This window comes from Ruditapes philippinarum, unplaced genomic scaffold (genome assembly GCF_026571515.1).
Source record: "Ruditapes philippinarum isolate M1 unplaced genomic scaffold, ASM2657151v2 ctg11912_1_1_1_1, whole genome shotgun sequence".
Classification (NCBI taxonomy): Eukaryota; Metazoa; Mollusca; class Bivalvia; order Venerida; family Veneridae; genus Ruditapes; species Ruditapes philippinarum.
Genome location: NW_026864696.1, coordinates 1 through 27,801, shown reverse-complemented (window position 1 = coordinate 27,801; position 27,801 = coordinate 1). Strand labels below are relative to the sequence as shown.

The 27,801-nt window shown below is 32.3% G+C and overlaps 2 protein-coding genes and 1 long non-coding RNA gene across 3 annotated transcripts; 2 read left to right on the top strand and 1 right to left on the bottom strand.

Moving 5' to 3' along the window:
- Positions 1-101: 101 nt before the first annotated feature.
- LOC132726536 (uncharacterized) lies at positions 102-1,622 on the top strand. The gene is made up of 2 exons (XR_009625208.1): positions 102-932; positions 1,553-1,622. It is a non-coding gene; the product is annotated as an uncharacterized LOC132726536 (long non-coding RNA).
- Positions 1,623-5,857: 4,235 nt separating this feature from the next.
- LOC132726537 (uncharacterized) lies at positions 5,858-18,175 on the bottom strand. The gene is made up of 8 exons (XM_060711870.1): positions 17,864-18,175; positions 11,057-11,221; positions 10,572-10,756; positions 9,726-9,878; positions 7,690-9,108; positions 7,070-7,309; positions 6,627-6,848; positions 5,858-6,367 (listed from the first exon to the last, which is right to left on the bottom strand). Exons 1-8 carry the CDS (start codon positions 17,895-17,897, stop codon positions 6,161-6,163), a joined length of 2,625 nt encoding a protein of 874 aa, XP_060567853.1. The 5' UTR covers positions 17,898-18,175; the 3' UTR covers positions 5,858-6,160.
- A 3,927-nt stretch (positions 18,176-22,102) lies between these two features.
- LOC132726535 (angiopoietin-2-like) lies at positions 22,103-25,463 on the top strand. Its single transcript, XM_060711869.1, has 7 exons — positions 22,103-22,266; positions 22,697-22,795; positions 23,235-23,267; positions 23,544-23,674; positions 23,856-23,952; positions 24,293-24,454; positions 25,172-25,463. Exons 1-7 carry the CDS (start codon positions 22,263-22,265, stop codon positions 25,405-25,407), a joined length of 762 nt encoding a protein of 253 aa, XP_060567852.1. The 5' UTR covers positions 22,103-22,262; the 3' UTR covers positions 25,408-25,463.
- Positions 25,464-27,801: the final 2,338 nt, after the last annotated feature.

Genomic DNA, 27,801 nt, shown 5'->3' with positions numbered 1-27,801 from the left:
TTTTTTCCATAATCAAGCTGTGACTTTAGATGGACCATTCACATAACAATATTGAGCTAAAAACATTTTTCTATTTTTGGCTACTGTGACCTACTTCTGATTTTCTACGTTTTTGACGCTAGGCAGTAACATAGCCAAAAACACTTTCATACAATGTTTATTACAAAAATATTACTGATATATTACATTGCTAACAAATAATGTTATATCTATTCATTTAGACGGTTGAAAAATTTATTTAATAAGTAAGTAAGTAAATAAGTAAATAGATATTTTATTAATGTGTCATATGTAAACATACAAGCAATGAACAAACAAGACATGGATAAACAATAGTATACACCCGGCCCAATGGGCCTATAAGACACAAATAACATGAAGACAATAAATCTGAAAACACGTGAACAACATAAAAGGTATGTTTAGATAAAAAAAGAAGAAGAAAGATCTTACTTATCTTCTAGCTCAAAAGAAATCTCTTATTTTAAATATGTCTCTTTCATCGCTCGTAAGTGTTCACTTAGTGAAATATATTTCAATCTTACATGCAAAACAAACAAATATCCTCAATATAAACGTGACGATTATCCAATGAAAATCTGAGTTACAAACGTACAGTTACAGAATAATTAACATTAATCTATTGTAGGTCAATATGAATATGAAGATCATTGCTGCTTTTCTAATTGTCAACCTATTTCTAAGCCTTAATGCTCCAGCGGACGCCCAGGGAGCATACGGCGGATTGGGGACTTTGCTCGGATTAGGCGCTGGTTTGGCTGTAGGGTCTTACATCGGTAGAGGATTTCGTAGGGGGTACCCTGGGTATGGCTACCGAGGGTATGGCTACGGCTATCCAAGATATGGCTACGGACGTCGGCCATTCGGACTTTTTGGCCGCGGCTTTTATTGATAGACCTACAAACATTTAGGTAAAGCTCTTATATGATTTGTTTGATTGTTTTGTTATACTAGAATTTTTTTAATTGCAGATTTTGCAACATTTGTTTCAAGCTGCATGTCTCTAGATGAACCAAAATATTTCAAGAAAATCAAACTTGAGAACATATATACTAAGATTTTAAGAAGAGTAAAAAAGATTCAAGATTCAATTTAAGTATAGTGAAATTGTTGGAAACTTTGATAACGTTCATATTTTTGTAAAAAGACATAACTTACGTACAGGTTGTGAAAATTATCATTTATGTTTAATCTGTTCTGCTCTATGAATGATAGCGTTGAAGTCATACGTCACATTTTGTCATTAACGAATATAACAGTCTAAAGCTATGTTCGCTTTTTAGGGTGAAATTGACTTAAATGTACTTGACATCATGATATCTATTATTGTTTATACCATTGTAAAGCCGAAAATGAATAAATGAATAGTAGGCGTGCCAACAATTGAACATTGAAGGTTTTACAACTATTAGTGATTTTGGTTTAATCAGTTCAGTGTTGATTTTTGTGTTTTTGTTGTTGTTGTTGTTGTTGTTGAAAATGAAAACAAATAGAAAACTTATATTGATAATTGATTTTGTCTTTGTTTCAGGTACACAGCATTTTGTATTTAGAGGTATTAGAAAACAAATCTTTCATTCAATAAACTGATTTATAAACAATTGACTGTTCTTGTCTATATTAAATCTATGCGTTTCATTCTATTATTTATTTATTATTTTATTATTCATGTCATATACATATTAGCCTTGTTTTTATTCTTTTGAGTAATTTAGACAAAAATCTATGCTATAATCAGATGAAAACGGTTGGGATATGATACGAACCCACTCGTCAAATGATCTGCGACCAATTGCTAAAACACAACTATTTTGTGTCGATAATTTAAACAATCGACAATCAATATAAATTGCTGTAATAATCGCGTTTTAGAGTACATATGACAAACCTATGCCAACAATAGTTTGGTGAGAATTTAAGTCTGTCTGCATTTCTACATAATCCGACTGGAATCTATATAGCTCATAGAAGCTCTTGCTAAATATTATATTGAATATTTTTCTAACATCAATGAAAGTAACTATATACTCTATTAGACGAGAGAAAACTAGAAATGTGTCCATAGGGCATGGGTGCCCCCACACTTTAGGTCAAATATTTTTAGGCTACATGTGCCACAAGTTGAAAACTAAAAATCGTTCAATAAGTCAAGGGCAAGAACTTCACAAATACTGAATAAATCCACAAGCAAACCCCAAGGTGCATAAGTACATGGCTGACCAACATTCTTGTAAACTTTCAGACCTACAGGTCAAATATTTTTTAAGTTATGCATGAACAAGTTGAAAATTGCAAATTTATACTAAGTCAAGGGCAATAACACTAACAAAACTGAAAAAAAATCCACATGCAAAACCCAAGGTGCATTATGAGCTTCACAGTGATGTTGATCAGTATTCCTGTAAAGTTGGCTGGAGCACTCGAGGAACAAATAATACAACATAATGGAACGGTTTTCACTAAGTCATGGACAATAATTCTGACAAAACAGAATAAATCCACAAGTGAAACAAGTGAAAAGTGCACAACTTCACATGCTAAGCAACATTCCTGTAAAGTTTCATGACACTAGATCAAATACTGTTACGTGCGACACAAGTTGAAAATCGTAAATGTTTACGAAGTCAAGGGAAATAACTCTAAAAGTACTAAACATATCCACATGCAAATACCCAGGTGCACAACTTTACATGCTGATCAACATTCCTGTAAAGTTTCATGACTGTAGGTCAAATATTTTTTGAGCTATATGTGACACAAGTTGAAAATTGCAAGTATTTACTAAGTTAAGGGCAATAACTCTACCAAAACAGAATAAATCCACAAGCGAAACCCCACAAAAGCACAAAAACTCACGTGGAACAAGTATCAAACACAAGCTCTCCAGTATTAATCCAGTTCATTCCTGTCTTAATATTAATTATAGTCTTAACATATTGCAATGTTTATAATTATATTGAAATGTTTATATACTGTAAGTTTGTCAAAGTGTTCACAGGTGATGAATATCAGTAGAGAAATAAAAGATATGCAAACTTTAATTTATATAAAAACATCACTGAAACAGAAAATAGATTTTAACTTAAAATCTAAATAACAACTTTCAGTTTTGATATCAATCATGCTTGATATATTTGTTGGCATTAAAATAAAAAAACCACACCGTGTTAGTCATATGGCGACTATTAAATTTTACTGGTAGTTCTGAACGCATTGACGCCCTCTATACGATATTCCAGGCACAGGCATGCACCCGAGTACAATAGCCGAGCTTACTAAATTGTAAGCTACATGGATAATTTTCACACATAGAAGAATTTTAAGTCCTTGGAGCTCAAGCCGGGAAAGCAATGGATTCAATATTTAGAGACTCATTTTAGCTGGGTTCCGTTCATGAAAAAAAAAACAGTCATACTCCAATTGCTTAATTGTTAACATATCAAAATGGAAACAGAAAGTTTTTTTTTACTTTTATTTTTTAATAGAAATTTACAGAGATGCATATGCATGACACAATATCAGACTCTACATTAACTAAAACTAACATAAAAATAAAAGCATGTTTTTTTTTAACAATTATCGCATAGCAGTAAGAACATGTACATGACTTTGTATAAAGTGGAGTTTAATATTATACAAATATGGACTTTTTAGCTGTTGAATATGATGTGATATGTACTTAAAAAAGCTAATATTGACCGAGGCGATAGCCGAGGTCAATATTAATTTTTCAGTACATATCACATCATATTCAACAGCTAAAAAGTCCATATCTGTTTTATTATATAATCTATAAATAGCTTTTATATGGCTTATCACATCTGCCATTGCATACGACGGAAATCATTATTTTTTAACTTGTCTACTGTTTCCATAATTTAGCCCTTTCCATTGGCATGCTAATCCCTTTTTTTCCTTAAAAATGAAAAACGGTAACTAAAATAGACTTATTTGACTCTTATGTACACCCAACTCAACTTTTCTTCAGAAAAATAACAACAAACTTGGCGTGACGTCACGTCAAAGTCTCGCGTCTTTTAGGGATTTCCAGAAAATCTATTTTTAGAAGAAAAACCGGTGAATATACTCTGAAAATTTATTTTTAGGAAAAAAACAGTGAATATACTCTGATATTGACCTGTTATTTTTTACAAAAAGTTGCTTGTTAGCCAATCAGGGAAAGGCATTTTAAAGCTATTTATAGATTATATAATAAAAGAGGACATTTATTAGCATGCAAAAAGTAAATGCACATTTTTTAGGAGACATTTATATCACACCCATGAAAATAATGCCTCTAGACCAAGATTCGAACATGTACATTTCTAATGGAGCAACTCGGTCGGATCTATAATGTAAAATTATTTAACCTTTCAAAACCTTTGATATATGTAATATCAATATTATATATATAATGTTAATTTTACATTATCATTCTGAATTGATAATGAACAATTCTTTTCTTTGTTTTACAATCAACCGCAGCACTTCGTTCTTTTACGTTAAATGATACAGGAAATATCGAACAAAATATATACAAAAAATAAATTTAGTTGCTCAATCCATGGTTTGTAGGAAACTGAGAGGAAAAGAAGTCTCCAGGAACCGAAAGTCAAACCAGACTGCAAATCTGGTATAATTTCATTTTTTTACTTTGAGAACAAAATGTCCTAAAAACTGAATGAAGTGTACCAAGTTCAAACCTGGGCAAGTATTAAATGACATTGAAGATGAACTTTAATTATTCTATAAATTGTAAATGTACAGCATTTTTAAACAATGAAAGACTGGATCGGAAAACAAGTAAACAATTCTTATATAATTCCATTCCAGTTAAAAAAATTACAAAAATGATGAGGCACAATTTAAGCTTTAAAATGTTTAATAAAGAACGATAAATTTTTTAAATTATCGAAATGTAACGAAAAATGAAAAAGAAATTTAGGGGACAATGAGTGAAGAAAATATGTCATGGATGTACATGTATAAATGTAATTATACATAACATAAATACATCAGTATTTGAATGTCCAAACAAGAACAAATTATTTCATTGCTGCATTATAAACAAAATACAGTGATATAAGCTATAGGAACAAATTAGGAATCACAGTGGATTGCAAAATGCTGTATCACCCGATACAAGAGAAAAAAGTTTTATAATGAACAAACGCATTGGAAGTAATTTTTGTACATGCTGCTGAAAGGCCAATCAATGACATTCACTGTGTTTTAATTTTGTATAATTAATAATATAATTTGTCATGGAAAAATGTTTTTAAATGATACACCATGCATAAGGATAAGAATGCATGCTAAAGGACATGACAAATACATATAAGTATATATTACTGGTCATTATTTTTGTTACAACCATAATAAGGAAAGCGAAAACCTTAAAAGATCACCAATTAAAGATTACATGTTAAATGACAGCAATAAACTTACTTACAATTTCAGCTATTTGGTTAATACACGAAAGCATATTTCAGGGTAAATAAATCACAAATATAAATGTATTTTCTGATTTATACGTTCACATCCATTTGATAAATTTCATATCCAAAATTTGAGCACAAATGAACGTTAAACGAGGACATTGTCCATTGCGTTTTTATAAAACATTATACACAACAGTCCTTCTTGAAGGATGCAATACGACTGAGTTATATTATATACATAATCCTTCATCTACAATACGTGGAAGTGATCAATCTTTACCACCAGCATAGAGCCAAGCTAGTCTGCTGGTCCGTGAAGTAAGACCAGGATCTATGCTGTTGGCCGAACAACTCCATTTTGGTATCCAGAAAGTTGATAGATATAATTTTAAAAAAAAATAGGAGATGAACAAAATAAAGAGAATCCCTATAGAAGGTCCAAAACAGCAATTGAACATTGTAAATGTTGCAGAGCCTGTTCATGGAGTGGTAAGTGCAAGCTACCGTCCACGCACCCTAGCACCGGTTTAAGCAGTACTCAACATTTAACATGAAATGGTAAATTTTATGAAAGTAAATTAAGGGCTAAATCCCAAAGTTTGAGTCAAAATGGGATGGCATGGTATTTACAATACATGAGATAATGAGATTATACTATATTTGGTTTCCAGACGTTAACTTTCACACATTACATCAAATCATTGCGTTTGCTCTAGTCGTTTAACCATTGTTTGTTCGTTAAGCTCTGCAGTTACTTGTTTTACCATTTCAGTGACACTTTCCTTCGTGGCCGCCGTAATGTGACAATTAAAACGACATGGCCATGATAATGCAGGTTTTATCATGTGTTTTCCTTGCATATCTGCCAAAATTTGTTCATGATCTTTTTTACTATCTTCAAATGCCTAAAATATAAATTAAAGTTAAAACCGTTACCATTATATAATCTTCAAATGCCTGTAAGAAAAACAGTAAAAACAGCTACTATTTTATAATCTTCAAATGCGTTAAAGTAAAAAGTCAAGAATAGTATGAGGAGCATACAAAAAATGTTGGGCAGTGATTATAAAGTAATGTTACAACCAGCAATATGGAAAAAACCAAACATTGGTCGTTTGTAAAAGAAAAGTAAGACAGTATAAACAAGTCAAATTTTTTCACTACCTTTTTCTTCTGTTTATCGCTATCTAGGAAGACAATGATGATTTTCATCAACGAAGTCTCTTCAGTCTGGCATATAAACTTTGTGATTGAATCAAACATGATTTGGGCAACAGTTTTTACAGGATAGTTGTGTACTCCTGTACAGAGCGCTGGAAATGCTAAACTGGCAAAACCTTCCGTTGTTGCTTTTTTGAGACACGTATTTACAACGTTTCGCAGAATCTGTGAAAGATATTTGAACATTATTTTATAAGTGAAATCATTTCTGACCGGTCACATGACCTTGTTAGACATCTATATAACATAATCCTCATTTTGGTTTTCTAATGGAAAACATAACAAATGTGAACAATTCTGACACATAATAGGAAAATATTGTAAAATCAAAAGCTCAATAGTGACTTATCCAAAACATTTCTATAAAAGTTCTAGTTATATTGTACCTCAAGGCTTAATGGTTTATTGTCGGGATCATAGTGTTGCAATACAGCATGGAATACAGCTTTACATGCCAATGTTCCAGCATCACCTTTTATTACATCACCGACTTTAACAGGTCGTCTAACATTCTCTAGACATGTCTGTGCTTTTGCTCCAGCTGCAATGCTAATGGATTGAGTAATGGTTTTGTCCCCTGTACCGAGATTTAAATGTTCTGGTGCGGAATTTACAATCACATCAACCTGAAATGCGAGCAAATGTTGCTATACAATTATGTTTGTCCGGACAATTTAGGCAAACATTTGAGTCGGGGGCCAACAACTGCTTAAACGATAGGCTATTTTCTAAGTATGGAATATCTCAAAGACTCAAACCTTTAAAAAAAAGATATGTTAAACCTAGATGCAAGGAAAATCGAACAAGACTATTTCAGTTACCTCAAGATCAACACTTATTTACATATGAAGTACCTTCAAAAGAACACATCAATTGACCAAATATAGACATGCTATATTGTGAATTCGTCACAATAATTTTTACGATTAGACTATGCAAATTGAAAAAAAAAATTCCGCCGTTTAAGAATATTATTCTTGGTTATTTGAATGAAAATGTATCAAACCTGTTCATTTTCAATTCTTCCAGTTTTGAAAATTATTTCAGTTTTATTTTCGAAAATATCCATTGTTCCCGGTACTCTAAAATCATTGCTCTGAGATATCGTCCTGAGCAAATTCTCATCTTTCTCGTCACATATCCAAAACATCAGCGTAGTTATTTCTTTTAATTTTGATGCAATCATATCATGACCACCTTGTGTCGCTTCTACTATCAGTTCAGTTTGACATTTACCGCGTTCAATCTTATAAAATTCTACTTCTGCTTTATCCGCAAATATTTCCTTGTGATGTTTCAATATGAAGCCACATTTTGCCTTAGTCATCGTAACGGATTTTCTTTCACGAAGGTTTTGCTTTTTAAAATCTTCTGTAATGTCCACAAAAATTTTGCAACACTCTGTGGTCCCTTTTATAATGACAAAAGGTTTATCGGAAGTGTCGTCAATACACAATCGCTTTTTATTATTAACTAAAGCCAGGCTTTTTGTTATCTTCCATTTATCCGAATCTATCAGATAGTCTTTCAATTCAATTCTCTGTTTGCTAAAGAACTTCTCAATCTCCTCTACAGCTTTACTTGCGTGATCTTTTTGTGTTGCGACAACATTGAGAAAACGGCCTGAAATAGTCCACCAAACCTTTGTACCCGTCAGACTTAACAACTTTTCAATATCCTCAATGATGTCTTTTTCACTCAGAAGATTGACAACAAATTCATCCAGCTTTTTCGGAACGCAGTGTGAGGTATGCAGTATTTTATTTATAAAGACATTCGTTGATAATACGTCTTCTTTAAAACCTTCAATGGTAATGCAATTCTTGTTACACGTGGTCTTTGCACTTTGTAAATCTAACTGTTTCCTGTTTGCCTCAATCTTGAAAACGTCTGTCCAGGGTAACTCCATCTTGTGTTTGATGATTTCTTCTTTTGAAACGATTGCAATGTGTGTTTCAATGCGAACTTTTTCATTTTCGGTTTGGTACGCTATAAAGAATGAAAAATCGTCATCTGCTGTATATATTTTTATCGTCTGATTTTTATTAAGTATATGTTCAAAATGTCTTAACGCTAAATCAAGTCTCTCAACATCTAGCCTATGTAGCTTGACATTGACGTGGTTTTCGAGAGTCTTCATTGTTTCAACCACGGCATTTTGGAAATCTTCTCCACTCGTAACTTGAACTTTACCTATATCGATAGTTATGTTTGATGTTTGTATATTTGTAATAACTTTCACTTCATCGCCAAACTGAACTCGCATGACGTCTTGGAGTATTGTTGGAGACATTTCTTGATTGGTATGAACTGGACCTTGCCTGTCTGCTTGCTTTGTCTGCGTACTTCCGGTGACTGAGCACGTGGTTGCAGCATAACTGACAACCACTGGCGACACATCAGTCTCATTCAGTTTAAGAACAGTCTAAAGAAAGATGCAGAGTAAGTGGATATAGGTAAATTTTTAATAAATTTAATATCTGTGTAAATGGAGAACTTTCGTACATACACGGTATTAAGGAACATGAAATGTAAATTAATGGATTCATTTAATCATATCCATCATAATTTAACATGTACTCTCAATAGTGCCCCGAACTGAAATCAGCTTAAAGTTATTTCAATTGAGGTCGTGTGTTTCTTTGTGTGTTTTTTTGGTGATAAGATAAGATCATTATATTGTTTTTAAGTTTTCTTTATTTATTTGGACAGCTTATTCATAGACCTCAACTGAATAAAGTTATAGAAGAGAAACAAACAACACTAAATTTAAGTCGCTTTAACAAAAATAGCATTGGCAGTACGTTATCATTTTGATTCGCTTTAATCTCATCAATATGTTTTTAGATTTTCAGATCTTTTTGTCATACTTAAAAATTCCAGTATTAGTTAATATCAATCAAGAGTCCCTTTTACGACAAGAGCATGGTGAAGTCTTGTATTTTTCTTCTACACTTATTTCAGCATGTGACTTTCTTTAATTCAAATTAGGATTTTTTAAGGTTAAGCATGTAAATTATGCAGTGTATTGTTTGTACTTACATTGTCTTGACCTTGTTGTCTGTAGACCAAGTGAACCTCTTTGAATTCTTTACTGAAAATTTTATGTCCAGTTCCTCCATAACCAAACAACTCACTGCTGTCAAAACTTGATTTACTTATTGAACTGTTTAACGATGAGAGACTGTCGCAGTGCTGTTTCAAAGGTAAATGAAAGCATGATTCAAGAAAATATTATACATGAGTACTATAATTAAAGATCTTGGCTACGATTGTTTGTCTAAATGCTTACAAAAACAAGACAAAACATTCAGAGAACTGATTTAAACGACATGCTGGAATATGTTATAAAGTCCTTCAGCTACTAATTAAATTAGAACAATTTTATATCTTTCAAAAACTATTAATTTTTTTTATTATACGTTTAAGGAATCATAACGGTATCACGTTTTCGCCTCTTCGGTCATCATCTGTCAAACGTCTTTATGACAAACGTTTAACGATAAATGACCAAAATATCCATAAAACTACAAAGTCTTATTTCAAAGATTTCACAAATTGAAAAATAATATGGTTTAAAAACAAGACACTTTGAGCAACTTCAATTTCTTTAGGACTTTTTTTCTGTAGTAACACATATATAGTAGATTACAGTTATGAAATCATCTTTTTTATGAAGGAATTTGTTTTAGGTTAAGTCTATTTCTCGGCTAAAATGCTTAACCTAAAACGATTTATTTTTCTCAGCAAGATAAGTGGCTGCTAACTGCATACACTTGTACCTCTTTTTCTGGGATAGGCTTTTTTGCAAGTTAAATGATGTCCTAATATAAGAAGTATCAAACAATGACAATGACACTGGCGAGTTTAAGAAATGTCAATAAATACCTGTAAGCTACCGTAGCGACCGGCTCCATCATCCACAAAGCTACGGTAATCATCTTGAATAACAGTAAATGATCCGCTGTTAACCGCATCGTTGTCCGAGCAAGATTTAAATGCTTTTATGGTCAATATTGAGCGAACAAATTTACACGGTTCAATTTCATGTCGCTGAAGAACCTGGTCTACATCTGTAAGAAAAGAAAAATCTGTTTCTGACATATTCTACACTTGTAATTTCTCACGCATATCATGTGTAACATACAAATACATGTATATCAAACGGCAAATGATAAACCTATCACATTTTTCACGAAAGTTAAAATTTTACTTTAATCTAACTTTTTCAACAGTCAAGGTTGTTATTATTATGTCTCACACGGCAACGATTTTCTGAGAAAATGCATTCTCGTCTGGAAAGTAATTTCTGTTCAATTTCTGTTTTTCTTTGTTGATCCTATTATACGGAAGATAAAGTCATACTTTATTACCTGATGCTTTTTGGAAGGTGATCACCGCTTCATTATCCTCGAATTTTACATCTTCTACTACAATGCCTTCACCAAACTGTTTCCTACTTTCAAAATAGTTCACCAATAATTCCTCCTCAAGGCAGTGTTCTGGTAAATTGCCGACAATAATTTTTCTGTCGTCATCTGAAATGAAGAATACTTCTAGAACATTTTAGTTCAAACATTTATTTTACCTCGATCGTGGTGACAGCTTGGAACTTTTGTAACCTATTTCCTAGAAATTGCTAGTATTGATATCATGTGAGGAGACATGGTCGTGACCCGAGTAGGGCGCGAACTAATGACCCCTGGGTTAAGAGGCAGAAACCTGGACAACTGAGTAACCACTTCCCTTTACAATTTAGACTAAATCAAAGTTCATTTAATGTTTAATGGTAAAAATGATCTATTAGAACCGCCAGGGACATTGGATTTTTCGTGTAGGGAATCTATTGATCTACCTTACGAGTCGAGAGGTTTTACTCAGGTGACCTCCATTGTATGAAATCATGCAAGGTGAAAAACTTGACGTCTTCCTTCAGATTGAAAGTTGATGTATGACTTGAACAGTATCAGTGTGATAGTGATGAAAAGACTGGCTACATTTAAGTGTTTAGTTGTTCATGCGGAAATATTCATGTTTCATATTTCAAAATGCACGATTAAAATACATCGGCTTTATTTGAATTTCTGTTCGTAGAATGTTAACCAAAACAGTTTAGTATTAAGTTTTTAAATGATACATTTAAGGATGTTGTATACAAGAAAAAATCTATGAAAGAAATGTTCCAATGTCTTTTTTTCATTTGAGGAATACATACTTGTTTTCATTTGTGTGCCGAGTAAAGTATTGAAGTCTATTTTTTTATTACAATTAACTTATGTTTAACATTAAAAGAATTATTTCCTTAAATTGTTTTTTGTTGTTTATAAAACAATGTTTGTGGTGAATCCAAAATATAAGCGTGGTCATTTAGACAGTTAACGCCATATTTTTCTCTTTGAATTCACCATGGAATTTTTACTTCACACATAAACAAGAAAAATATTACATACATTCGTATGTAATATAGGTACGATTGCATACTACTTTTTGTGAAGACTTTATGTTTGCTGAATTAAAGGTGTAATGTAAAATGAACAAACATGTCATGAGATATTTTATATCTTTAAACATTTTCATGGAATGTAATTAATGTATCACCATATCAAAGTTGCATGCCTTCAGGTGAGAAAAATGATTTCAAGGAAATCAAAATATGAAAAGAAAATTCACGGTCAATTGACTGCTTTGAAGCATAATCACAAAATAAAATTACAGGAAATGAAAAACCTTTTTAATACACTTAAGGTAGAATTTCATTGTAAATCATAGTCAAAGATTTGAGATATGATTATTTATTCATATTAACATCATTATTGGTTATATATTGATAAAAAAAAAACACGAAAGACACAGTTTGTAAACATTTATTACAATAAAATGTGAAAAAGGTATACGCGCCGAGGTTAGCTATAATTAAAATTCCCGCGCTAAGTCGCGGTGGTGCTTGGGATAATCACTTGATACTGTAAATTGCAGCCATTTTACGATACGAATCCTCGGACAGTTTATCCTGCCGAAAAGATATGAAAAAATACTTGCAATTCAAAGTTTGCTGGCTACATAAAGATTATCGATTTACTCTTTGCACACTTTTTCTCTGCCTCAGTATAATAATATTGACGTGTTTTCATTGGCTTAAACCATCACGTTACCAATACACATGTAGGTGTGAACTAATTTCGTGTTCATTAAAATTATTCCGTTAATAGACATATAGCAATCTTATTTACAGAGACATAGATAACAAATGTCTCTGTTATTTACAAATGAAATGATAAAACAACAATCCCAGAAGCATTTAAGATAATAACAATCATTGGAAAAAAATAAATGCATATAAATTGTAAATTTGTGAATGACAACTCAACCCCCTAAACAAAACATAATAGACTCAACCAAAACAAACGCCTGCTTCTTCACCTAACTATGTAGTTGCATGACCATGATTAGCAATTTAGCAAACCAAATCTAAGAGATAAACCTATTGTAAAAATAATACTATGACCACAGCAGATTTCGTACAGAAAAGATAAAAGATAAAAAAAGAAGGAAACTTCTCAATATCTTTGAGCGTGCTATTTTTTTGTGTTATTGTGTTATTTATTTTTCCTTTGTCTTAAAATAACTCTATATCTTTATAACTGACAGGCACATCTTAATAATTTAAACATTTTATCGAAATAATAATATGTAAATGAAAATGATTACAGTATTTATTAATAACTTAATAATTACTGTTGATCTCTAGTCTCGACTAAAAAAGAAATAACCTAATAAATAACATTACGGTGTTGCAAACATTTCTTAGAAATAAGTTACTCTTAATAACTGCTCGCAATCATTCGTAAATGGTTCGGTTCGTTGCGATTTGTTTTACATTTTTGTAACTTTAATAATATTTCAGGTATGTAAAAATCAGAGGAAGGGGTATTTAGTTCTGCCTTTTGTCGTAAACAGAACAACATAAATAAGTTACTTTTTAATAAAAAATACTAGAATACACATAAATCTCGTAAACAATCAAGAAGTTCTGTACGTTAATACCCCTTCAAATAAGTGGGATACATTGCTTTGAACATGTCATTCAGCCGGTCCATAGACCAAACACTTGACGATCAATAACTTTAGAACGGCTGGGCCTAGGAACTGCAAAATGTGTATGGGAATTGGTCATGAACAGAAAATGTATCCTATTGTTTTGGGGACACTAGGTCAAAGATACAATGACCATTTTATATCTAAACGGCTTCCGGCCAATAACTCGACAACCCTTTGGCCATTTGCTCTAAAAAAAACACAGGTGCATTGGTCTTGGCCGGTAGATGACCCACGTGGTTTCAAATGTAAACAGAAACAGATATAATATAAAACGAATGTATATATTTGACATCTTATGTCTGTTCCGGTACTATTATGCTTGAAAATATGTCTGACAACAATTTGTAATTTAAATATGCCCACAGATGTTCAGTTTTAACAAATCCGACTTAATGTCAACAGGTTGGTTTTTTGTACTTTCGGTTTCTACAACCGTAAGAATGATTATATAAGTAATGTATTGTTTGCTTTTGTACCTATGAATTCACTTATTTTAGGTGGACTTTTACTACATATATTGGAAATAAACTTGTCAACAACTCCCAGCATTAAATTACTATTTGTTTACTTGTTTAGTTTCTTAGCGTAGGTTAGACCGAAATATCGCATCCGATCTGTGTATTCATACTATTGTGTTCGAGGTCCTTATCCAAAGACTGACGGAAAGGGCCGAGTAGTTGCGATTGTCGGCATCCCATGGTCCTTTTGCCCGGCTCTTTGCAAGTAGATAACCCGTTTTGAGTTTAGAGTCAAGGGCAATGTCACATTGACCATATATATAAAAACAGTTTCCCACGAATAACTCGACAACCCATGAGCAGTGCCCTCAAAATTTACATGTGCATTGGTCTTCGCAAGTTGATGATCCCTATTGATTTTGGGGTTAAGGGATCAAAGGTCAAGGTTCAATTCATCTTGAATGTCAAAATGGTTTCCTACTGAGAACTCGACAATCCATGGGCTTTTCGCTGTCAAAGTAGATGAACCTGTTAATTTCGGGAACAGAGACCAAAGGTCAAGGTCACATTGACCCTGTTTATCAGATTAATGAATAGTTTCAAACCAATTAATTTACAAGCAATCTTCATAGAAACATTGGTTTTGCGCTCTTCATAACCTCTTGTTTTTTTTTTATTAGGGCTCAAAGGTCATGGTCACATTGACCTTGCTATATATATAAAAACGGTCAAAACTCAACACATGATTACGGAAGAGCATTAGTGCCAGCTAGGTGTATGTTTTTTATTAACTCGAAATTTTGACTTACTTATCTCGAAATTTCGAGTTACTAACTCGAAATTTCGAGTTACTAACTCGAAATTTCGAGTTACTTATCTCGAAATTTCGAGTTACTATCTCGAAATTTCGAGTTACTTATCTCGAAATTTCGACTTACTAACCCGAAATTTCGACATACTCACTCGAAATTTCGAGTAAATTAACTAGAAATTTCGACTTAGTAACTCGAAATTTCGACTTAGTAACTCGAAATTTCGACTTAGTAACTCGAAATTTCGACTTACATTGAACGACTTTCATTGGTTGCCGGTGAAAGCAATTAAGGATTGAATTCAAGATACTTTCTTTCGTGTGTAGCTATTGCACATTGACAGAGCACCTTTAACATTTATTTAACAGAACAATTTATTAGGGTCAAATTGTCCACACATACTGAACATATCCTTCGCTTTTTGTGGAGGGGTGTTGGGGGTGTAAAATAACACTTTCCACATTTCCGTGTTAACCGGATGTTTTTTTTCTTAAGTAAACATACAACCATCATGTGGAGAAACAACAAGTCCAAAACCCACCCTATTGTAAACTGTGCAATATCATGTGTTAAATAAGTTTTAAATGGCGTGTATACGCCAGTTAGTCTGTCACGTTTCTTTATACTAATAATGTTTTTGTAACATTATTCATTATTTACTAATACTTTGATTCATATTGTTTTGATAAAAGTTGATAAAAGTGAAACTTGTTGTTATATATATGTTGGGAATAATATAAAAGCATCCGATTTTACAAGAAATATAGTCAGTCCAACAATTTTGACAAAAGCCTCAGCACGCCCTATTTTGGCCACGCAGCGATACTTTCCTCAGATGTCCCACACGTGAAGTATAGGATCGTTTTTTTTACAGGGATGAGAAGAATATGATTAGTGAAAAGATATGTTCGAACAGATGGGATACAATACAACGTCTGAAGAACGCCTGAACGTACAAATTAAAGGAAGCCTTGTATTTTTTAGGTCGCGTGTGTACATGCCATTACTAAGTTTAAGTTAAATTTCAATAGTTTTTGTCCCGGCACCCGTTTCTCCATCTCCATCGTTCAACGACACTCCCTACTATATACCAATTAACTAATAACTTTGGCCATTCTTGCAATGTTAATAAGTCGAAATTTCGAGGTACTAAGTCGAAATTTCGAGATAAGTAACTCGAAATTTCGAGTAAGTATGTCGAAATTTCGAGTTACTAAGTCGAAATTTCGAGATAAGTAACTCGAAATTTCGAGTTAGTATGTCGAAATTTCGAGATAAGTTACTCGAAATTTCGAGTAAGTATGTCGAAATTTCGAGTTAATAAGTCGAAATTCCGGGTTAGTAAGTCGAAGTTTCGAGATAAGTAACTCGAAATTTCGACTTTCTAACTCGAAATTTCGAGTAACTAACTCGAAATTTCGACTTAATTATCTCGAAATTTTTAGTTACTAACTCGAAATTTCGACTTACTTACCCGAAATTTCGACTTATTAACTCGAAATTTCGAGTTACTAACTCGAAATTTCGACTTACTAACATTACAAGAATGGCCAAAGTTATTAGTTAGATGATATAAGAAATAGTAGGGAGTGCCGTTGAACGATGGAGATGGAGAAACGGGTGCCTGGACAAAAACTATTGAAATTTAACTTAAACGTACACACCGACCTAAAAAGTACAAGGCTTCCTTTAATTTGTACGTTCAGGCGTTCTTTAGACGTTGTATTGTATCCCATCTGTTCGAACATATCTTTTCACTAATCATATTCTTCTCATCCCTGTGAATAAAACGATCCTATACTTCACGTGTGGGACATCTGAGGAAAGTATCGCGGTGTGGCCAAAATAGGGCGTGCTGAGGCCTTTGTCAAAATTGTTGGACTGACTATATTTCTTGTAAAATCGGATGCTTTTATATTATTCCCAACATATATATAACAACAAGTTCCACTTTTATCAACTTTCATCAACACAATATGAATCAAAGTACATGTATGTATTAGTAAATAATGAATAATGTTACAAAAACATTATTAGTATAAAGAAACGTGACAGACTAACTGGCGTATGCACGACATTTAAAACTTATTTAACACATGATATTGCACAGTTTACAATAGGGTGGGTTTTTGACTTGTTGTTTCTCGACATGATGGTTGTATGTGTGCTTAAGAAAAAGAAACATCCGGTTAATTAAGACGGAAATGTGGAAAGTGTGATTTAATTACAACCCCCCTCCACAAAAAAGCGAAGGATATGTTCAGTATGTGTGGACAATTTAATCCTATTAAATTGTTCTGTTAAATAAATGTTAAAGGTGCTCTGTCAATGTGCAACAGCTACACACGAAAGAAAGTATCTTAAATTCAATCCTTGCTTTCACCGTCAACCAATGAAAGTCGTGCAATGTAAGTCGAAATTTCGAGTTACTAAGTCGAAATTTCGAGTTAGTAAGTCGAAATTTCGAGTTAGTAAGTCGAAATTTCGAGATAAGTAACTCGAAATTTCGAGTTAGTAAGTCGAAATTTCGTGTTAGTAACTCGAAATTTCGAGATAAGTAACTCGAAATTTCGAGTTAGTAAGTCGAAATTTCGAGTTAGTAACTCGAAATTTCGAGTTAATAAAAAACATACACCTGGCACTAATGCTCTTCCGTATAAAAGTCTTATACAAACATGTCTTGTTATTTTTGTGATTATGTCATGCCTCTTTAAAAGAGGAGGTGTGACCTAGTTGCCAACGTCATTTTATAATGATACACTTACTGTAAATGTAATGATGAAGATAATAATAATGGACTTTAAAAAAATACCTAGTTCTACGTTTTCCTGGTGACTTTCTGCCATAATTCTACCATTTCTTCAATTTATTTTCGTTTTTGTTTTCGGTGTTTTCGTTTTCCTACTTTCGTTTTCACATCGCTCTTCCTGTTAAAAATTAATTGCGTCTTTAAAATCCAAATTACATATTTATATACTCTATATATTCTTCACTTCTTAGCGTCCAAAAATAATCAATATCAAAATGAATAAAATATGCTATATTCAAATCATATATCATAATTCACGATGCTATGAAAATGAGTTTATCGATAAACACGTATATCAATTACGTAGCTATACGTCACATGATAAAGATAAACACAATCGGTGTTTTACATATTTTGTAAATTTTCAGTGGGTTAGTGAATCTGGGACATAAGATCTTATAAATGTCCCAGAGTGAATTAAATGATATTCCATGAGTAATTGATAGTCATTATATACATGCATTCTGACCTATGTCTATGCCATTGGAAGCTTATTATTTTACTGTATTTTGTTTATGAACCCCTTTGAAATTAAAATGTTATGTTCTAGATTTAAAATGGCACCGATTTCTCATTTGTGGCAAGTAGAAAGATAAAATTTATTTTAGTATTGTGCAATAACCTGGTAAAATATGTATGACACATGATAAAACAATGCAACAGTAACACATCGTCGCCCTAATTCCATAATGATGTAAGTCGTATTTTACCATTTTGAGAAAATCGACCTCAAAGTTTTAACAGGCTATATCTTCACCCTAACTCAACCAATTTTAATATAAAATATATCATAGTATGCAGAATTATTTTAACTTTTACACTTTTAATTACGAAGAAGTTCCTGTAGATAGTTTTTTTGAAAATCAAAATAAAAAAAATGAAAAATCACTGAAAAATAAATTTTATTGACAAAAATACAAGAACCAGAATGCTGTATTCAGTTACAGCAATGTGACCCTAAAATATCATTACATTTAGGAGTTACAACAGTGTGAAATAACGACTTTTGAACTGTTTTATACTGAAATTATATTAAATTTAGAGGTAACTAGAAATTGAATTCTTTAACGAATGGTCTGAATCCACATTTATTTAGGCACCACAGAGCATGGAATGTGATCAGGATCAAAACAGTAAATTTAGTCTTAAAAGTCAATAATAGAAATCCAAACAATGCGGCGAAGTGTGAATAGCCACGAACAGGCAATTTAAGGTTGAAATAGATCTCGGGCTTCATTATCTTATCACCATTTACATGAAATAGTGAGCCTTGCAAATGAACAAAAAAAATAAGATGTTACTGATTTTGTAAATGTATCACATTGAGGTAAACAAAACGAAAACAAAATTTAGAAACATCGTCCTTGTATTGATATTTACCACATAAAGTAGCAAACTTTTTATCATATGATATGCTATTTTTACAATAAGACTGTACAATATAAAATATTTGGAATTCAGATTTACTTTTGGTTTCGTTTATTATATCATTAATTCATTCCAAATTCAATTCTGAATACCTGTAGCTTGCAGACAAACAGCATGTTGAACATAATTTGACTTACAAAACACACAAAAATGTTTGAAAGATGTAACTGCTTAAGCTTTGAAAAACAACATCAACAATGAGTTCCTTTCTCTGTAACATAAAAAAGAATAAACCTATGTATTTTACTTTTCTAAAAAAAGCATTACTTGATGTTTTGTTTTAAAAAAAAATGAAAAATATTAGACACAACTCAAAGCTCACAAATGTTCAAAGATGCTACAGATCTGGATACGGTGTTTCAATGAACTACTGTGCTTCAATTACTACATGTATTTATATATAAAGTGGCATACAACTTCTTTACATATAATAACAATTAAGTATACGTTTGCATTTAATGTTTTTATCTGAACTGTTAACATCAATAACTCATTCGTATAAAAACAATGCTCAATATCTAAGAGTTTCAGACAAATATTAATTCTATTTTACCTCAACAAACGTTTGATGAAACAAATATGACAATTTAAAGAGTTCTTAATGTTTTATATGGTCTTAAGACTTTGTAACATATCTTCACAAAATCATTCTTTTTTACGTTTCAATCGAATGAAAATTTTTAACCACTCATTTTTTTCTTTTTAAAAAATAGTTTTCGTAATGGATAATTTTCAGTTCAATGGTTCAAATCACTTGATAATTACAGGTAGTATTACCTTACGAGTTGGAAGTAGATGTACAAGAATTATTTTTAACTTAGAAACTTAGATTAATTTTGCTTTGCATGTTCCAATTATATAATAAATTTCAGCATAAGATTGAACATGATTATGTTGACAAAAAGGTATAGACTGACACCCTGTTGATTTATGCAAAATAGCTGAGAAGGTGGCATTTTGTTTAATAAGTATTTGTTGTGCAAATGACGTCTCTTATTCAACGCTAAATGGTGCATCTGAGACACCTCTCAGCTTTTAAACTTTTTTTATAGGGATATTGTCAACTTTAACCCACCATATAGCCTTTGACGTTTGGATGTACTGTTTTAAGAACACAAACGAGTGATGTAGGACTGAACATTTTAAAAGTGTTTTGTCTTTCTTTCTATATGATAGTGGGTATTGTTAACCAGTCTAGATTTCATAATGCCTTGGACAGCAAAACTTTTCATATTTTTGTGATCGTAAATTTCAGCATAAGATTGAACATGATTATGTTGACGAAAAGGTATAGACTGACACCCTGTTGATTTATGCAAAATAGCTGAGAAGGTGGCATTTTGTTTAATAAGTATTTGTTGTGCAAATGACGTCTCTTATTCAACGCTAAATGGTGCATCTGAGACACCTCTCAGCTTTTAAACTTTTGTTATAGGGATATTGTCAACTTTAACCCACCATATAGCCTTTGACGTTTGGATGTACTGTTTTAAGAACACAAACGAGTGATGTAGGACTGAACATTTTAAAAGTGTTTTGTCTTTCTTTCTATATGGCAGTGGGTATTGTTAACCAGTCTAGATTTCATGATGCCTTGGACAGCAAAACTTTTCATATTTTTGTGATCGTTATATGAAAGTGCATTATTTTGAAATTATGAAAATAATGAAATTATGAGTTATGAAATAATCATGAAGTAAACACCACCTAATTTAACATCAGTTATGAGTTGTTAAGTTATATGTGTAAATTTTATTCGAATCACTTAGCACCAGTACGGTAATTTGTCTTATATAGTTAAAGACAAAATGTAACAATGGCAGTAGTATGTTTCCCATTTGATAAGTTTTGTTTGTAAGTTAAAAGTATAAACAATCTAATGCAAAACCTAATTGTACGTATTTAATCTGAATATGTACAAGTTAGCATTGATCAATCAATCATATAATCATTCACATATCAAGTTATGAACAGCTGATACTTGTGAATATTGAAAGTTTGTATCATTTTATCCGATTTCCATGCTATCCGAATTTCATAACACAGCATGGTGCTTTGAATTTAGCTAAAGTGTAAAGAGTAGTTATTATTCATTTTTAAGGTTTGAAACAGTTCATTAAAATATTAAGCTATAGATAATTAGATAACATCTAAAGCAAAACACTTACATGTTATCAAGAAATATAAAACGTAAAATGTCATTCCCGATACCTTGAAAAATCTGCCATTTTGTCAATACAGCATCACGTGACTAGAATCTCAACAAACTATTGGTTCAGAAGTTACGATATTATGGACTGTATTTTTATCACAATTTTTGGACTTACATCACTCTGACCCATTCAATATATTGTTACAGACATGAACCAGAGTGATGTTGTTCTTACCATTAGATAGAGCAAAAAATTACGAACATTTTGATACCAAACACTCATTTTTTTCAAAATTGGAGTTACGACACTCTGGAATTAGGGCGACGACATGTCACGTCAGTTACATCATAATAAGAATAATACTAAAAAGTAAACAATACGAGGTTCTTAAGTGTATTGACATAAATGCATAAAATTTAATACATGCTTCACACTCCAAAATTAAGAAAAATAAGAGGAAAACATAGGCATCCAGGAGATACTTTCATACAAAATACTTTCGGCTAAACAACTAAGTATGTATTTCCTTTTATAGAAGAGGGAAGAACACAGTGATTTTGCGTCACAACCTTTGACCTGGCCTTATAAATATTTTGAACATTTTGTATTTTTCTAAAAGTACATTTTTAATAATTAAAAATAACTGGGGATAGCCAATGTCAAGACTTTAAAGAATTAATTTGAAAATCTGACATTTAAAACCGTGTGAAAGTAAACAGTTTTTGGACAGTTTTTGGACAAATCTTAACGTAACTGATAAGATCGGAACTATTTCAACTTTATTTAGTATACTGGCATATTTATACAGAAATTTAACGGACATGGGTATGTTTTTATATTTTAATTATTCAACTAAAGTTAGTAATTCATTATTATTGGCACAGTGAAATAAATATGTGTTTCAAATTAGTTAAAAGTGCATAATGTATAATTATTAAAGATTCTTCTTCCAATATTGAACCAGGCAATTGTAACACTGTCCCAGCCCCCATCCCTTTACCCATGGAGAGGCGGTGAAAGGCGGGGAAAATGGGAAAATAGCAGATATTTGACTTCCGGACAGTACGATTGGTTTTGTTTTGACAAAAATAACTGGGGATAGCCTATGTCCAAAATGAAATGCGAGGGCGGGGGGGGGGGGCGGACGGTCGCAAGGGTTTCAAAGTCTGATTGTCCCCAAAGGACGAGGCCTTTCCCTTGGGCTAAAAAGTCGGTCATGGTTACATTTGACTGGTGAATAGTATTATAATTTCAGGACTTTACTATGTAAAAATCTCGATACTTTTGCTGCTTGTATACAATGTCGCCGAGTTACACGTGCATGCACGGGAAATCCAGGAAGATAAGGCACTTAGTAAGTTAATAAGTATTATGTTACACTAAAATGTGAAAGGTTTTCTGTAACAAAATAATCTATCTACATATATAACCAGGATAATGTTTCTGTGTGTACATTTACATGTATGTATATTAACGTAAACCAGGGTAATTAAATGCATTTTTCCCCTCTTTTGTAACTATAAGGATGAGCAAAACAGTTTGAATATTGTTTTGATTAAAATAGATATGTGATAGAGATATTTTTATGTCATGTTCTTTGAACAGATGTATTTTTTTGTCGAAGATTATCATGATATTACCGTTATATTATTGTTTGAACTCAATAAATTGCTGTTAAATGCGGTGTATTTCTTTTAAACGTATATTGAAATACATGCATGAAACATTTCTTTATTTTACCGCAACCGGAAGCAACAAATCATTTAATTTGTTTTTTTTTTCTTGATCCCCAGAATCTCGCCGTTTTCTGAATGACAAAGTGCCTGGTAAGTTCTATATAATGTAATATTGTAACACGTATTGTATATGACTGTACATTTTGGATTTATCTTTTATACATTTAAACACATTTTTTTTCGAGTTTTCAAAGAAAAAAATTTGGATATTTTAGTTTGCGCGCGTTTTAGTGGCTTAACGATACATTAAAATGATAAATATTCCTCTGTTTCGCATTTCGACAAAAACATACATGAAAGCCGAAGATTTCCGATAGTTCAAGAGTGCCAGATCTAAAATGCTATATTTAGATTAATTTGTTAAAGCTCGAGACTGCTTAGACGTTCTGCGCGTGCTGGGTCAGGAGGAGGGAGGTATATACGACGTGACGCTATGGAGATCCGGGCAGACGATACAAGTTGTATGCGACATGGAAACAGACGGTGGCGGATGGACGGTGAAAAAAAAATTATTATCATTGTTATGTCATTATTTATTTACAATTAATTATATATGCCAACATAAAGTTGGTCTCATTAAAGTAAATTGTCAAAATTAAATCTTTTTCAAAATCACGGGTTCAAATATTCAAAGTTTAGAATGTCAGATATTTTCAATTGAACAAAATACAATTCCAGGTATTTCAACGGCGATTTACTGGCGCTCTTGATTTTGCCCAAACTTTTGCCGCCTATAAGTCTGGCTTTGGAAACCTAAACGATGAGTTTTGGCTTGGTAAGTAACCGGCCAACAATCAACGTTAATTTATTTAGTATATATAGAGGCTCGTCACATAAATCAGTAACATTAACTAATATATACATGTAGTAATTTCTGCAAAATATCCTGTTACTTTTTTACTCCTCAGTTGAAATGTACATCGTTTAACTTCATCATACATCATCACCATTACCATCATCATCATCATTTACAGTAGTGATATTCAGCCAACTTTCAATGTGTTTATGGTACTATAAATGCTCAATTTGAGACTAACATGAACAGATATATTTTACATTGCTGTGTACGTATCTTCTTTAATTCGTCTGCTTATCTAATACATGTATATCAACAGGTTTGGACTACGTTCAAGAAATGGCTGCTTACGGTGAAACAGACTTAAGACTGGACGTGAAAGCTCTGGATGGCACGGATCTTTATGAACTTTTCCACAACTTCAGTCTATCCCCTGGTCCAGATTATAGGCTAAGTATTGAGCCAGGAACTGGTTCAATAGGTTTGTATAATGTTACTGGTTCTCTTTCACCGTTTTATGTCTATTGGATAAAGCAAAGTAAATATACGGTACGTGTACTTAACGTGCCTTTTGCAAAGTCGTTCGTCGAGCTTAGGCGTCAATACAAGACCATGCTAAGTTATATTGCGGCAATACATTGCGAAGTGCTGCCAAGTGTCTGATATTGACTTGTATCGAAGTATTTATTCTATATGTAGACATGAATGAACACAATGCGACAGGACACAGCTAAAATGTCAGTTTGTGGTGTCCAGTGTCGAGTCCTGCTGGCTGGTGTCATACCGAGTTGTTTAGTTCTGTATTTCACTTGCATGTAACGAGACAAGCAGAAATACATCTGTTGAGGCCGATATTAACAACAATTTAGAAGTGACAGTACGTACATTGTACTATACATGTACATCTTTCTCTTTCTATGTTCGTCTGATTGATTTTCCGACAAAACATATTCACGCCGTTTTATTTTTTTCCAGTTATTTTTTTTTCATATATATCTATTATACTTTGCCTTAAAGTTGATATAAAATAGCCGTTCTACTAATGTAGCTATGTCATTTCACATTGTGTTTATTTAGAGCTTTAAACATAATGGACGATATTGAAAATGTCGCTCGAATGACACCATACATGACACCGAGTCATGAAGTCAACCTACGCGGATTGATATACCAAGGCTTGCTATTATCATGATTGCAGGTGATGATCCTAAACATGGTTTATCGTACCACCATGGATCTGCGTTCAGCACACTGGATCATGATGTGTCCCCGGGTCACTGTCCTAACTACCAGAAAGGAGGTTGGTGGTATAAATCGTGTGGTTACATCAATCTGAACGCCCATCATGGCATGAAGATGTTTTATACTACCTCCAATGGCTACGAGTCACTAAAGGAGACCAGGATGATGTTAAGAAGGAAACAGTTTAAATAAACTAAAAAACTTCTTGAGAAGATGGAAAATATTAATAAATTACGATACAAAAGTTAGTTGGAATAATCGTTTAACCCTTCAATAATTAACCCTTGATAATTTTGTGAAACAGACCTGAACAGTTTTGAATTTGGACAAATTCGAGTTCAATACCGATTTCTTTTATTAAGTTTTTTTTAATCAAACCGCTACAAAGAAGACTGTTTGATCACATTTTAGCATTATTGGTGGAGGAAGATCTCAACTACCCCTATGTTCATTACTTTAGGCTCATTTGAGCACCTACTATGTAGAACAACCAACTGGATAAAGCGCCCTCTTACAAAGTTCTTGATGAGCGGGGAATAACGAGTCAAGCTCTTAACTTCAGGGTCACGGAGACTTGTATACAGTATTACATTAGTTCGTTTATAAAAACCAGTTTGCGTTATACAAATAATATAATAAACAACATTCTTGACCCTGGCTCTTAACTTGTTACGTAATTTGTAGTGTAATATACATAACAGAAATAACAATAAAGCAAGTCTCATTTTATTCATAACTAAAATATAAAGTTAAGACAATGATTTACAAAATTAATGCACCAATTGTACAAATGTAAAAATATTTCCATCAAAATTGTTTGTAATGAAAAGCATAATATATGTGTGTACACATACTTAAATGTAAATGAGTAAACATATAACAAGAGGACCTTATTAAGGCAATGACCCTGATTGAAGGCAAGTAACTTAATAAGACTAAATACCCTATGACATAGAAGTTAAATAGTTGATGTTAACCCTCGATGACCTTGTCGTTACACAAGTACATTTGTTCTCTTAGAACTACAGCCAAGGGTGAGTTTCCTGACAGATAACTGCATAACACAACGTTGATAAATAAATGAAGTGATCAGGTAAGCTAAAAAAATGATTTCATTTCATAGATATAAAATACATGTTTAGCAATAATATGTAATAATACATGTTTGTCATAGACACAATTTAACAACAAACTGTAACAGATAAAGGTAGTTCAGCTGTCACCGTCCGACTTCAAAGTTTCATAATTTTCACAAATCAAAGGCTAACCACAAAACAACAGTGACTTATATAAAATAAAGAAGGACTTACAACAGTCTTGTCAACACTCAAAATATACAAACAAAAACTATTTTAACTATTCAAATGCTAGGTCAACGAAAACGCAAATAACATGGTATCCACCAAATTACCCAAAATAGAATTAGAACTAAAAAGTCTAAATTATTCTATTATCTGAAATGCTTCAAAAAATTCAAGGAATCACGGCTTAAATTACAAACCAGGTTTATCATTAACCACAACTATTATTATTATATCATATAACTACATTGAAATTAGCAAATGTGTATGTAAAACTTTAGAGTCATAAGTAAGATCCCCATGAAAACCCTTACTATCCCTGCAGTATAACATTAATAAAAGACTTTTTCAGTATCTATCATGTGACAGAAAAGATGAAAAAGAAATGATTCTCCTATTGCACCAATTCTAACAGAACTCTCAAAATAAATTAGCAAATTCTATGTTTCACAGGTAGCATGCAACACCTTCCCTAAATTCTACCCCATGGAATAATATGTAATATGGAACTTTCCTGCCTTAATTTGGAACAATCCAATGTGAAATTAGGGGTGTCTGATATCTTTAAATAAACATTATACATATATACATATAAACTTGTATAAATAAAAGTATATAAATATCAAAATGATCAATGCATGCACATTATTATAGGTCTCAATACCTCACAAAATGATATAAAATTGAGCTTCTGGTCAATATCAAAATTGATGCAGTAGATTTCTGGTAAACCTTATTATCATTGGGCTGTATATTTCTGGTTATATTAGAAAGTTGGTTAAAGATTTCTCATAAAGACAATCATTGATTGATAGATTCCTCATAAATGTTACCATTAAGTTGTAGATTTTTGGAGACACAAAAAACATTCTGATAAATGTTATCACAAAGTGGCAGGTTTCTAGATAATGTTATCACCAAGTAGAAAATTTCTGTTTTACTAACATCATCAAGTAGTATATTTCTGGTAAATGCTATCATTGAGTGGTAGATTCCTGGTAGAAATGCTCACTGAGTGGTAGATTTGTTGTAAATAGTTTCACTGAGTGGTAGTTTAGTTATTTGTTGTAAACCATTTCACTGAGTGGTAGATTTGTTATTTGTTGTACACAGTTTCACTGAGTGGAAGATTTGTTGTAAATAGTTTCACTGAGTGGTAGATTTGTTGTAAATAGTTTCACTGAGTGGTAGATTTGTTATTTGTTGTAAACCGTTTCACTGAGTGGTAGATTTGTTATTTGTTGTAAACAGTTTCACTGAGTGGAAGATTTGTTGTAAATAGTTT

What these genes read in the sequence shown, in the direction of transcription:
- LOC132726537 (XM_060711870.1), bottom strand. Translation starts at nt 17,897, where the DNA reads ATGGCAGAAAGTCACCAGGAAAACGTAGAACTAG. An exon ending in CCAGGAAAACGTAGAACTAG is followed by an intron (nt 11,222 to 17,863) that starts GTATTTTTTTAA and finishes TCTTCATTTCAG; the next exon opens with ATGACGACAGAAAAATTATT. An exon ending in CACCTTCCAAAAAGCATCAG is followed by an intron (nt 10,757 to 11,056) that starts GTAATAAAGTAT and finishes CTTTTCTTACAG; the next exon opens with ATGTAGACCAGGTTCTTCAG.
- LOC132726535 (XM_060711869.1), top strand. An exon ending in TCTGAATGACAAAGTGCCTG is followed by an intron (nt 23,268 to 23,543) that starts GTAAGTTCTATA and finishes AATTTGTTAAAG; the next exon opens with CTCGAGACTGCTTAGACGTT. An exon ending in AAACGATGAGTTTTGGCTTG is followed by an intron (nt 23,953 to 24,292) that starts GTAAGTAACCGG and finishes GTATATCAACAG; the next exon opens with GTTTGGACTACGTTCAAGAA.